The 14,807-nt window shown below is 35.2% G+C and overlaps 1 protein-coding gene across 13 annotated transcripts in view; it reads right to left on the reverse strand.

The window, feature by feature from the left end:
• LRCH3 (leucine rich repeats and calponin homology domain containing 3) overlaps positions 1–14,807 on the reverse strand; it is a 104,057-nt gene that overhangs the window by 47,687 nt on the left and 41,563 nt on the right. For all 13 annotated transcript variants that reach the window (XM_058555984.1, XM_058555979.1, XM_058555987.1 and 10 more), the window contains exons 2-6: positions 12,339–12,483; positions 10,656–10,782; positions 8,110–8,215; positions 3,066–3,202; positions 1,796–1,905 (exon numbers count right to left, since the gene is read on the reverse strand). In XM_058555984.1, the coding sequence (XP_058411967.1) occupies positions 1,796–1,905; positions 3,066–3,202; positions 8,110–8,215; positions 10,656–10,782; positions 12,339–12,483 (625 nt within the window). The remainder of the gene's footprint in view (positions 1–1,795; positions 1,906–3,065; positions 3,203–8,109; positions 8,216–10,655; positions 10,783–12,338; positions 12,484–14,807) is intronic.

A 14,807-nucleotide genomic window follows, 5' to 3' on the forward strand; every position in this document is an offset into this window, starting at 1 on the left:
TCCTCTCAGAGTTAAAAGTCTTAGGACTGAGGATGTTCTTGGTAGGAATCTTTTATGGGTATGTATGATTTCGGTTAACTTCTCCTTGTATATTTGTGTAAATATACTAAAACCTGTATTATTGTATGCTTAAACAACCAGGTTAGAGCTGGTGTTTTAAATATCCCTCAAAGTGTCTATGCAAATCTTCAACCTAACAGTCAGACCAAAAAACCCAGAATGCCATTACAAAGTTGTTTCTGATGACTTTAAGCAGAGGAAAGCTAGGAGGGAAATAACATTTGTGTGACCAAACTGACTGTTCATTCATTCAATAAATACTTGTTGAGCATCTACCGTGTACGCCAAACACACAGCTAAGCTAGGAATGTGGTGATGGAGAAGAAAGGCGTGGTCTGTGGCAAAGGGCAGAAATAGATGCCTTTGGAGTAACACTTAATTTCCCCGAGAAATTGTGTTCTGCGTAAATAAAATTTTCAGATTGCTTGAGATTATCCCTTTATAATACCATAAACACTTAAGTATTTAATTCTAATAATTTCTGATGCAAAAAATTTAAACTGTAATGCATATTTCCCTTTACTGGAAATGATATACCTTAGCATTTCAATGAGCATCAATCATTGTACAGTGCTAAAATATAGTAATAACAAAATATTACTGAAATATGGACGGTTCTTTGCATATATGCTAAATGGTGTCAAACTGCTGTTTTTAGAGCTTTACTGCTTTAAATATATCTTATTTAAATATCTTGTTAAAATTATGAAATATACCATATAGACAAAAAAGAATATTTATAAGACACAGCTTTTAAAACATGATGAGACATTATTACCTTTAAAGCCCCTTATGCCTCTTGCACACTGAATCTTCTTTCCACACAAACTTGAATTTTTTGTTTAATACGCGTTTGTTTTTTACTGTTTTATTTTTTCCTCCAAATTACTTTTTGTACTTTCAATATGTCTGCTTTTAGAAACTCTACCAAACTAGAAATTGGTTAATCTGTTTTAGATTAGGATACTGAGAAGCAAGCTCACTGGGACTCTGCTTTAATGTAAAATGTGACAGGTTCTAAGAGAATGCCTGAGGGGTTCTCTTTCGAGTCAAGTCTATGAGCATTACTGCACCTTCACTGAGATAGCTATTTTGCCTGTTTAAAGGCCTTCTGATTTTAATTCTTGCTCCTTAAGGTTGTTCTGGATGGTTGGAAATGCCAAGTGGATGACCTTATAAGTCAGGTGTTATATACCTGAGGGATTCACAGACTAAAAGATTCTGAAGTGACATTAATGGTCATCAAATCTAAACTCTTCACTCCTTATGGAAAAAATGAAGCCCAGCGAGTTTGAATGAGCTGCCTGAAGTCACAGAGCTGGTTAACAGTAGAGCCATGGTTTGTATTCAGGTCACTCAGACTGGTGATTTTCAACTGGGGACCCCCCAGGGGATACCTAGCAATGTCCGGAGACATTTTTGTTTGTCACGCTGGGAGGGTGCTACAGACGCCGGGGTTGCTGCTAAACATCTTCCAATGCACAGGACAGCTCCTCACAACAACAAAGAATTATCTGGTCCAAAATACCAACAGTGCTGAGATATTTGAGAAACGCTGACTTAGAACTACACTTTGTCACACCTATGTAATCAACTTTTTACTTAAAAGAAGCATTCTGAGTAAAACAGTGTCAAAATAGGTTACTTCCCTTTAATCAAACATTCAGGCAGATTTAAGGGTCCAGTTTATTTGATTTCCTGTGAGACAGAGAGATAAAAAATAGAACATACTCACCAGGAGCCAAAACCCAAGGGTCTCCTATCATAATCTGGCAGATCTGGAGCAATCTTACAAGCTTGTATGTTCAGGTATTTAAATATGTGGATTTTGCCTTTTATACATATCTAAAGAAAGTAACATATAAATGCAACCAAATTACTACTCATCTGCAATATGTGTCCCTTTTTTATCACAATCAGCTTTTTACTTAATGTATATTGGAAATAGAAGGCATTTCTATCATAAAGTACATACAGTAATATTAAAAATCTAATACTGTTATAACAAATTATATTATTTTTTATTTTAGGTGTTTAAGTGATAAAAATATAGGTCTTTGTTTGTAGTTATTAATAAATTTCAGTAACATATAAAATAATTTATGATTACAAACACTGTTAGAATACCAAGGAAACTTATCCCACTGAGTAGTCAGGCATAGTCAGGGATTTAAAGCATTGCTCCCCCATAGATTATACTGGCAACTTTTGCTTTTAGGAATCCAAAAACCATGTACAATTATGTTTTCAATCCTACTTTCTGTAAGAGAGAAAAGTAGGAAATGATTAAATATTAAAGTTATATATATATTTGTTTTTACCCGTTGACTTCTGTCCCAGAAGTCAAAACACAAATTCTTTAGGATTATGAGACCCTTCTATAGTTATGAAGTTTACTCAAAAAATTTTTATAGTTGCTAGACAGAGGCTTGTATAAGACCATCAATCAATTGCAAAGTAAAAAAAGCTACAGTGAAAAAGGCGGGCTGGTAAAAATGTTTTAGATTGTAGGATGTCTCAAATCTATAGGTAAAGCTACCTTATAATTACTTTATTATTAAATAGTTTCATTCCAGTCACTGATAAACAAATGACCAAACTGACTAAATGAGGTACTTAAGATTTTAGAAAATAGGAAGGTACAAAAACAATGGTCAGACAAAATGCACTGATAACCTTTAGTTCTGAAAGCTGAGTGTTTTTGTCGCTAGCACTTACATTGTCTACATTCAAGTTTTACTAGAAAGAAATTAACTCAAATTTTATTAGAAAAAACTTTAAGGAAGAATCCCTCAACTTAAAAAAAGTCAACTTAGTGAAAAGAAAAACACTTCTGGAAACATTACCCATCTTCCATCCCGTTTATTCAAGACTTCTAAAGAATACATAGTGTGTGTAAATTTATTTTAAAAGAACTTAATTTTCAACAGCAAGATAAATGCATCTAACTTAAGTTCTAAATCTCATCCTTGGTCACAACCTACTCCACATCGGCTATGGATTACCTGTGCGGGAGGAGACTGTAGTGGATTGTTATCAAGGGTGATGATCTGTAGGTGCCTGAGGTTCCGATAACAAACGGGGATCGTTGTGATTTTATTGCAGGAGAAGTCTAACCGTATCAAAGGCAACTCTGCCAGCTCTGCAGGGAGATAAGACGGAAATGAACAATTAATGATATTTCAAAACTAGACAATTTGTACAGGAGCTTCTAGAAAAATATAGTAAATTTAACATAAGTATTTACCTCTATTCTTTCTTAGTGATTAACTGATACAGCAAATTGGTATAAAATGAAATCTAGTTGCTTACGGACAGGAATACTAATGAAGAGCAAGCTGTTTGATCTCTCACAGAACTACAGAAGTCTCAGAACCTGGAGGCCTGATACCACAGGAAGGTGGGCTAACAGAGATGAGACGATAGTCTGTATAAAGAACCAGTTAGATGCCTGGGGCCCAAACCCCAACTCACGCAGTTGGGGCACCACCCCTCTCCCATCACCACAGGAGTCAACCAGTTATTCTCTAGTGAAATGGAATGGAAAAGCCCTGAAGTCAGGGTCCCCAGGCACAATGAAAAGTCAGGATGAGCCGCCAGCTGAAGATGGAGGATTTAAGTGCAAGTCCACACACTTAATGGCAAGAGGTCCACACTTTCCTACTCAACCCCAACCATCCCCAGCTCTTGAACGCCAGTAGTTAGGAATATACACAACAATGGTGAAGAAATGAAATCTCTCTCTCTGGAGAAACAATATAGTCCCATACAAAAGGCTTTTAGACACTGACATGGCAGTTTTCCCTCCAAAATACCCAGCTTGCTGCTTAATTACCATTATACAATTCCTGCCCAGTATATCTGGAACTCCTAATCAGCTCTAGACAGACAGTATATGATCTGCAGACCTTTAGAAAAGCCTCTAGCATGTAAGACGGAAATCAAAATACACAAACCAGTCGAAAAAAGGAACTCAGAAGAAACAGGTAATAGATAGGAAACAGAAGAAAACTTTGAAAAACTATAACTAACATAAGAGGGCCAGCCCCATGGCTTAGCGGTTAAGTGTGCGCGCTCCGCTGCTGGCGGCCCGGGTTCAGATCCCGGGCGCGCACCGACGCACTGCTTCTCCGCCCATGCTGAGGCCGCGTCCCACATACAGCAACTAGAAGGCTGTGCAACTGTGACATACAACTATCTACTGGGGCTTTGGGGGAAAAAGACAAATAAATTAAAAAAAAAAAAAAAAAAAGAACTAACATAAGATACTGAATTACTGAAACAAGAAAGGGATGTTTTAAAAAAAATCTCAGACTAACAAGCGTTCTTAGAAATGAAAAATATGATGGCAGAAAGTAAAAATTCAGAAGAATGGTTAGAGCATAAATGGTTGCAACTGTTTACTACCTGGTAAAACCAAATATCAAAGAAATGAACAATAAAAAGATGAGAAAAATCATAGGATCAATGACAGGGGTCCAATATCCAATACACAAAATTCCAGAAAGAGAGAACAGAGAAACCAGAAGACAGGAAATCATCAAAAAGATATCAGACAATTTCCCAGAACGAAGGATGTGAATGTCTTGTTTGGAAAGAGGCTCACCAAGTACCTAGGACACTGAAGTAAAACAACTCATACTATGGCACATCATCATAAAATTTCAGAGCAGTAGAAAAAAAGAGATCTTAAACTCTTCCAGAGGAGGAAAAACTGGTCACAAACAAAGGACTGGAATTAGGAATGGCATCAAATTTTCAAGCAATAATTTTTAACACTGAAAGCTTAAAGTGAACAAAGACTTGAAAATCTGAGAGAAAATAATTTTCAACCTAGAATCTATAACCAAACAAATTACTAATCAAGGGTAAGCAAAGAATAAAGGTATTTCTTTTCAAGCGAAGTCGTATGACCAGAACCTACTAGAAGATGCTCTCCAGCAAAATAAGGGAGTAAAGCAGGAAAGAGGAATTATTTGTCAATTATACCTAAATAAAACTGAAACTAAAAAAAAAAAGAAAGTAAGAAAGAAGAAGACATGGAGTCCAGAAATAAGAGTATTCAACACATAAGGCCGGCCCGGTGGCTTAGCGGTTAAGTGCGAGCGCTCCGCTACTGGTGGCACAGGGTTCGGATCCCGGGTGCATACCCACGCACCGCTTCTCCGGCCATGCTGAGGCCGCGTCCCACGTACAGCAACTAGAAGGATGTGCAACTATGACATACAACTATCTACTGGGGTTTTGGGGAAAAAAAAGGGGGAGGATTGGCAATAGATGTTAGCTCTGAGCCGATCTTTCTTTAGCATGGATGTTAGCTCAGGGCTGATCTTCCTCACAAAAAAAAAAAAAAAAGAGTATTCAACACAGAAGAAAGACAGCCAGACAGCAGTAACAGAGAACCACCAGCCTAGACTGGAAGAGAAGGAAAAAAGGCTCAATGAGGGAGATTTGCAGGGGGGAAAAAAGATAGGTAATCTGATTGGTTTGACTAATAAGGTTGCTGGAAAAAGAGGGAGGAATTAGTCATAGGTACAGAAAAAAACGAAGCAAATTAAAAAAAAGAGAGAAATTATTAACTCTAGAAAAACAACAACAAAAACAAGATGTATCAGCAAGAAAATGAAATCAGAGTATATCACTTGCATTGGCAGGGAACGTTATTTATGTAGCTAGAACAATGTAAACAATGAATGATAATTTAATCAAAAGTTGTGATAAGGGGCCGGCCAGGTGGCTCAAGTGGTTAAGTGTTCGTGCTACACTGTGGCGGCCCGGGGTTCGCTGGTTCGGATCCCGGGCGCGCACCGACACACCGCTTGTCAGGCCATGCTGTGGCGGTGTCCCATATAAAGTAGAGGAAGATGAGCATGGATGTTAGCCCAGGGCAGGTATTCCTCAGCAAAAAGAGGAGGATCGGCAGATGTTAGCTCAGGGCTGATCTTCCTCACACACACAAAAAAAAGTTGTGATAAACTAGACTGGGAAAATGGGAGGAAGGAAGTGAAGGTATGATGGCAACAGTGTAAGGAAGTTAAATCCTCATCTACCATAACAAGAAGCTGACATAAAGTGTCAAAGTTGATAAATCCAGCAATAGCTGTAAAAGCATATCATTTAGAAACATGTCAGCAAATACCAGTGGAAAGAGTCAAAGGAAATGAAGGTAGATGCTTCTGGCTATTGAAACTGGGGAGGGGGCACGGCTGAGGCAGGGGAATGCTATTATTTATTTTAAGCTTTTCAATACTATTTGACTTTTTGAATGTTGTAATATATTATTTGATAAAAATTGAAATTAATTTAAAATCAAAACAGCAATATAACAATAGACGTAATATCTTATTGACCAAATCGTAATATGTTAGAGACAACCAATTAATGAACGTGAACTTCCACACCAACTTGTGTGGCTGTTTGAATACAGCTTTCCTGCCATCTCAGTTTAACTGACTATGCTGAGATTACAAAATAAACTGATAAAAAACCATTTGAAACTATTTGTGTGACTCAATTTTTCTTGGTAATAACGCATTCAAAATAAGATACAGAAATAAATTAGGTGATAAAACTATTAGATTGAAATTGCCATCTGAAACCCTGAATTTTCATTTTCACCAAAACCCCAATGTTTTCATTAATTGATTTCATATTAAGTCAGTATTATTACATTAGTAAACCTTTAAAGATCAACCACAGTAGGTGGACCCTGAGTAGAGGGGTAATCCTAGATAGAAATTTTGGGTTATAAGGTCCTACTGTCATGATTTTGGTCAGTTCTGCTGAGGGCCTTCATGCACATTCCTGAGGTGGTAGAAGGCAGAACTAGGAGGAAATGAGAAATGCTCTGAAGATAAAAGATGTAAAAGTTACTGGACAAGCCTGAGAAGAAAGAAATGCAGGATTTTAGGAAATGTGGTTGCACTAAGTGTATAAAAGTGGACTGGAAATGTCACTTTCTGAGACGCTTACTTGGGATCCAAAATGTCAAAGCTACACTAGTATGTTAGAACTAAATATCATACTGGATCAAACTGGTGTAAACATCTGGATTCTACACTGAAGCAAAAGTATCATTAGTTAATTCAATATTTATTGTACACTGGAAGTCATGTTTTGTAGAAGAACCTAGAGAATCACTGTCATGAAAACACCTTCTCAAGATTAATTGTCCTTGAAATAATTAATAAACATTCTGAAATGTTTACAGATGAATTTCTGGAAGTTGTTACAAGTTAATTTAGTGGAGAGAGTAAGGGAAAGTGGATGGGAGTACAGACGAAACAAGAGTTGTCATGAGCTGATGCCTGCTGTAGCTGGGTGATTACCTGCTCTCCTTTAAACACAAAATTTTCCATAATAAAATTAAAGAAATATATATTCTGATCTAATAAAATAATGGTTCTCCCCATTTTCACTTCCTTTATAGGTTTTTCTTTCACGCATTTGGATTTTTGAAAGATTGATAAATTATACTTAATTCATTTGTTTAATCATTTTTATCACTCAAATACATACACCAGAGCTTACAGCCAGCCTAAGATAATCAGTCTCCTGGTGCAGTCTCTCACTCCACTCATTATTCACTTTACACATCACCTCCACACAACCAGTTAATTAGCCTCCATCTGAACATTTCCAGCCAGTGAAGGATAAAGTTATTAAGTTCAAGTCAAGGCCATTTTTAAGTCAGTGCTAACTGCAGGAATGTTTTTCATTATACTAAACTATCCCCTTAACAAAAATGTTATAGTTCTCCCAAGTAGTTATGCTTACTGAAACTTCCAGTGATCCTAACCTGAGTTACCAATTATATCAGTTGACAAGATCTAAAAACACACTCACTGGTCAACAGTTACTGGAGCTTTTCACTGAAGAGTCTAACTTTTAAAATCCACAGTGGAACAGATAACATATATTGAACAAATCATTACATCTCAAACATTGGCTGTAACTCATACATTTTTATCTTGTGCCCAGTCTGAGAGATCTTCAATATAAAAAGACAAATAATAATAAAGCAGTTATTATTATTTCACAGTTTCTTACCTTCAGGCAAACGTACTAAGTGATTTCTCCTTACATTAAGGTCTCTCAAAGCTTCCAAATTACCAATTTGGGAAGGTACTGTTTGAATTTCATTGCAGCTCACATCCTATTTCAAAAAGATACAAAGTAAAGAATTGTTCTAATATTACAAATTTGCCTGCTTTAACCTATCTGTAAAATGAGGTTGGATAAGGTAATACCCACAGTCCCTCCTAGTTGTAAAAAAAAATTATGATGCTGTGCCCAAGAATAATTCCACAGTTTGTACTAGCATTTAATTTTAAAAGCTTATAGGCTTTTAACTGATTCTATACATTTTATATAGATCTACATTAATTTTGTGCGCAGAACTAACATTAAAAGACTTAAGATGTGGATAGGAGGCCTAGAATATCAGATCAAATAAAAACGTTGATAAAAAGGTAAAACAGAAAAAAGTATAAAAACAGATCTACTTAGGACAATATTTTTACTTTATATTGATCTAATGAAACTAGAAGAAAAAACAAAACAATGATAAAAATTATAACAATTAAATTATTTGAAAGCAAATCCTATTTTCAAAATACCAGTTCAACTGTTCAAAAATGTAAAATAAAAATACAATGAAGATGATTCAAATTATTCTTTATCAAACTGAATGTTGAGGGAAAAATAATAAAGTACACATAACTCAAAGGCTATGGAAAAAATAGATACTGCTCTATTAGCATCTGATCAACCTGATTCCAATAAGCATATTAGGTAGAACTTCTGGTATCTTCGTAAATAGCTTGATCCCACTGGTTCTCAAAAGAGACTGTCTACAGGTTCCAAGATCGATAAATTCAGAATTCTATAATTCTGAGACCAGCCAGAATAATTTGTAAACTCATGTGTAGCAACAGGAAGCTGCATAGGTTAATAAAAGCTCCAAGATGCCACATTAACAATTAAAACTCCTCCAATATGTGAGTAAAAAGAAAATATTAATCGACTATTAGAAAAGACCATTTACCAAAAACTTCAATAAGCTTCAGACATTATTTTTAAATTTTCCCAAAATATTCTTAGAGAAAATAATACTGTTTTTACTTTTCCTACCACTTAATGACTGAAGTAGAATCAGAAGCTAGACTTCTTAGTCCAATGCTCTAGGCATGAAAGTTAAAAGGGTTCTAAAAGAAGTTGAAAGGATAGGAACATTTAGCTTTAGCCCGAAGATAATAGCAATCTGTAATATTTCTCTCAGAAAACGTATATGTTGAAAGACAACAGCTTACTTTCACCAAAATATGAAGGGAAAAAAAGGAAAGAAGCAATAAGGATGTTGCAGAAAGACCATTAAGTGGGAATCAAGAGCTTTAGGATGACAAATCCTTACTTTGCCATAGCTGTTTGTATGACTGAGGGTATCAATTCACCTCTTTTGTAGAAGGCTAAAAGCACCTTCTGTGAGACATATCTATCTTTTAAGTATTTAGGATTCAATAAGTAGAAACAGAAAGTTTAAATAACTTGAAAATTAGAGTTTGAATCACGAGTATAATTTACCTCTAGTTCATGTTATTAACCCAAGTTCTGAAGAAATGCCAATAAACATACATTTTGGACTTTAGTTCCTAGATTTTCTTGGCTCTAAATAAACAGTGGTCTAGGATCTAGACTCCAGATTTAATATATTTGTGAATTTTTACATGTGATCTTTTATATTCATAATCCACCTGAAAAAAAAAGTGAGTTAATATGTGGTCCAATTAGAGTATACGTGTATTTATTTTTTGTTTATGACGCCCCTCTTTGTTAATAAATCTACATGGAACTATACTCCCAAAACTCAATAGATATAATTGTATTTGACCATTTTAGAAATATGAAACGGCTTTGGAGTTAAGGTAGACTGGCTTCAAATTCTACTTCGGTTATGGAACCTTGGGCAAATTACTTAACCTATCTGAGTGCTAGTTTCCTCAGCTGTAATATGATGATAATTATAGTACCCAATTCATAATGTTATTGTGGGGATTAAATGAGAAGTCTTACTCCCATGCCCAGAACATAAGTACTCAAGAGTAACAAGGAGTGGTAGGTGAAAATTAGGCTTCTTAGAAAATATAAGGCAGTTAAGAACAGCTTACTTTAGAGTGGGAGATAGGTTCTAAAGATAGCATGTCAGGCAAAAAAATAAGCCTGACTTTTATAGTGTCCATTCCCCTATAGGAACTAATCAAAAATCAGAATATTGATGTTATTAAAATTTAATTTGAAAAATTCAAATGCATTATTAACTTATATCTCAAAAGTTTAATAACAGAAATCACCTAATATTGGTTAGAACCTAATTCTAATGACCTTTTCCCATTCCATGTGGGCCTATTAGACTTGTACTTTCAGTTCTTTCTTAATCATGTGCCAAAGCACTTGAGTACTGATCCATCAGTAAGACTTCATTGTTGATACTTGAAAATAACACCTTAATAATGGGTCTTTACCGTATAAAAGAGGATGGGATGATACGGTTATAGTACATACATGTGAGACAATCAAAAAATAAAATGTTAACTTACAAGTTCCGTTAAATGTCTGAGATGTCCAATTTCTTCTGGGAGTGAAACTAATTTGTTATTACTGGCAATTAAGACTTTCAATGGTAAATTACACAAGTGTACTGGCAATGTTGACAGCTGGTTCCGACTAAACGGATAAGTAGAAAAAGAAGAGTCAGAGCCCACCACTCAAGAAAAAAATTTGCATCTTTCCCATTCTATACCCAGTAAAACAACAAATATATAAGTCTTACAAGGAACAAACAGGATATTGGATTTGAATTCTAGCCTTCATTTCCTCACTTGTCAGCTCTGTGATTTTAGGCACAGCATTTAACTCATCTGTATCTTACACAGATTCCTCATCTGTAAACTGAGGATCCTAATACCTCCTCTACCTTTCTTACAGGGCTCTTGCACCATAAAACTCCTTTGTAAATAATATATAAACAACTATATAAACAACTATATAAACAGCTATATAAACAACATATCTTATTCAAGCTAAATTTATTTAAAAAAAAAAAAGATTTAAAAACAGGGTAGATAGCTATCATCGTCCTCCTCCTTCCAAAGAAGAGTTATTTTTATAAGTGTTTGTAATCGACTTCCCTAATCATTACAGTATTAAAGCCAAATGTACATAAATGATCCAAATATAGTTCTACAGAAAACAAGTGACAGGTTGTGATTTCAAATATATTTTATCAACTGAAGTATAGGTAAGGAATCTTTTATTTATACAAAAACATGTAAATCAGAACTAAAAGTAAAATAAAACAGATCTATCATTAGAAAAAAAATAAGTTAAAATTTTACTTATGTAGATTTAACCTCTTAATCTTTAGGATAAATTGCCCTCCAGTTTCAAGCTCTTTTGCTGATTTAATTTACATAGATAAGGAGCTTTAAAAATTTTCTAATCTAATAATAGTTCTACTCCTAGACATTTATCTTAAAAAAGGAGAAAAATAAACATTTACATACAAAATTCTCTACTAGTATTACGTTTATCATGGGAAAAAATTGAAAGAACATAAATATCTGAGAGGGAAAATGAGTTTTAGAAGCATATAAATTGTACAATAAAATGATTACATATAATAATATTTCCAAAGGATATTTCATGACAAGAGGAAAAACATTTAAAAATTTGACTAAAAGCCTGGAAAAAAAGAAAAAGATCACCTACAATTATATAACTCAGATACAACATTTTGACGAATTTCCTTTATATTTTTCTACATTTGCATTTTTCTACATTTGCTCATTTTCTCCAATGAACATGCATAACTTTTATAATAAAAGAAAAAAATTCTTATAAAATTGCAAAGATGGAGCTGATGAGTTGAATAAATGCATTTATACATTCAGAACTTAATATACAAAAATATATAATGGCAAGAACCAAACAAAGTAATTTCAGATCTATTCTCATTTGATGAAACTTACTTGAAAATGTAATTTGAGAACCATTGCTACAAGACTGCTGCAAGCCTATTAGGCTAATGGCTATCAGAGTTTATTAATTATTGCAAAGTCAAAGACAAAGGGAGAAACTAGAGGGACATAGGAAATACAGGTAATTTAGCCTAAGAACATGTATAGATACTGCTAATATAAACAAATAATGTAAATTTTAGTGAAAGGGAAGAGAAAATTGAAAAGACCACATAAAATAAAAACTTCTAAAAAAATCCTTACCTAATATTCAAGTACGTCAGAGCTTGTAGGTTTAGAATCGCCTCTGGTATATACCGAATACAATTTTGGTATAAATTGAGATTCTCAAGAGAAACGAAGTGACATGCTTCAATGGGAATTTCTGAAAGGCGATTTCGTGACAGATCTGAAAGAAAAAATAAATCAAGCTTAAAACCAATCCTTGGAACTTATTTTATTGAAATGTTAAATAAATAAGCAGGTTTCATGATTGTTTGAATTCCCAAGAGTTCCTATTGTGGAGACTGGTCCAGACTAAACATTCAAATATTTATTTATTGATTGAATAAACCATTTTTACATATGCCTCTACACCTGTTGCCGGGAAATGCTGATTTCTTTTGAGTTTCCACATATACTAAAAAATAAAACTATTATTCTTTGCAAGTAACACAAATTCTAAGGCATATCTGCCTATGAATTATGTCAAAGATCATACTAAGTATCAAATATCCTAGGAAACAAACAGATCCCTAAAATCTACCTTCCCAAAAGCAGAGATGACATTCTGAGGTTTTTACATAAGCAAAGCAAAACAAAACAAAAAAATACTGTCCCATCTTTACCCAAGATTATAAGGGTCATGTCAAAAGGACTCAGGAGCCATCTTTGCTCCCACTGGCCAAAGACGAGACGATTTGAGCTTCAATAAAGATAAAAATCGCAATGGATTGAAATCTATCACATATATTGAATTATGTAAGTTTATAATGAGACCTCCACCTCTCCCCAAGAAAGATGATAGAGAATCAATTCATTACATTGTAAACTGACAAAGTAAGGGGAAAAATCAAACATTTATCTTGCCTTCCCTATGAACTTATAAAAATTAAATTAATTAACAGAAACCTCATTAAATTGGAGTTGGGAGGGAAAATCCTGAAAGATATCTAGAATTACAACGAGGAGACCAACCTGCTGACCAGTTGTATGATCAGGCTTGGGCAATCACTAGGCAACTTCATTGGGCAATTCCTAGGACTTTTGCAAAGCCTGCTGATTGGAACAAAATTCAGCCTTGTGCACAAAAATCTTATGAACCTGTTTATGACTATTACAATTGACTTCAGATTGTTTTTATTTTATTTTTATTTATTTTTTCTTATTTTTTTTTTTGGTCAGGAAGATTAGCCCTGAGCTAACATCTGTGCCCATCTTCCTCTCCTTTATATGTGGGACGCCTGCCATAGCATGGCTTGATAAGTGGTGCATAGGTCTGCGCCCGGGATCCAAACCTGTGAACCCTAGGCCGCCAAGGCAGAGCACATGAACTTAACCACTACGCCACCGGGCCAGCCTGCAGATTGTTTTTAAAGAAAATTCTGATCTTCCTTCAGATGTTAACTCTGTGTTTATTAATGGGCTGAACTGGGACCTCTCCCTTCTAGTAAAAAGGACCAGAATGGAGCAGGAAATTATCCACTCCAGATTTAGTTAATCTGGCAAATCAACTCTCTCGTACCCTAGATGAGTCATCTCAAAGAAAGACCGCTAAAAATTTAATCTTCAACTCCAGCAAATGAAGGCCCCTAAATGAAACCAAAAACCTCCTAGTTTCTGCTATTATTGTAAAAAGCCAGGACATTGGAAAAGAGATTGTTACCAACGTCCTTCAAATTCTCAATGACAGGGCTCCGTGGAACTACAGGGGCTCTTCCCAATCCTCCCTCTTAATCCGAAAGGAGAAACATTTCTCCAGATTGGAGACGAATCTCTTTCTGTCCTAACTGACAGCAGAGCCACACTCTTGGTGCTCAACCCCACTGCTATGAAGCAGCCCCTGCCTCGGAGTACTAAAACAGTTCAAACAGTGGGGATCTCTAATAAACCTCAAAAGGTTTCTGTCTCGGAAACTATTCTCTTTTGTTTAGGCCCTTTGAGAGACACACACTCTATTCTCCTTAGTTCCTTTGCCCCAATCCATTTATTAGGCCGAGACTTCTTGGAAAAGTATCATGCTGGAATTTCTTTCTCCTGAAAGGGGGAAATAATTCTAGAACTTGACAGTAGCCATCAAAACAGCCAATCAGGTGAATTAAATGACGCTTTGACATCTTCTATTTGCTCCATCTCCAACAGTACTAGAGCTGATTCTGGAAACTCTGATCATTTGTCGCTACTGAATCAGCTCCCACCCTCCTTATGGGCAAAGTCGTCAACTGATATTGGTAAAATTCAAAGCGTACCTCTCAACAATATTCAAATAAATCCCTCAAAACCTCTCCCCAGAATTAATTAACATCCTATAAGTAAAGAAGCTCTTCAAGGTATAAAGTCTATCATAGAGGATTACAAGGAGCAAGGCCTCATTATCCCTGTACTAGTCTCTATTATACTCCTATTGTACCTGCGAGAAAACTCAAGAACCAAAGGTGGGTTTGTCCAGGACCTCTGAGCAATAAACCACGTTGTTACCCCTCAACACCCTGTTGTTCCTAACCCTCATACCCT

This window comes from Diceros bicornis, chromosome 15, assembly GCF_020826845.1.
Source record: "Diceros bicornis minor isolate mBicDic1 chromosome 15, mDicBic1.mat.cur, whole genome shotgun sequence".
In the NCBI taxonomy this organism is placed as follows: domain Eukaryota; kingdom Metazoa; phylum Chordata; class Mammalia; order Perissodactyla; family Rhinocerotidae; genus Diceros; species Diceros bicornis.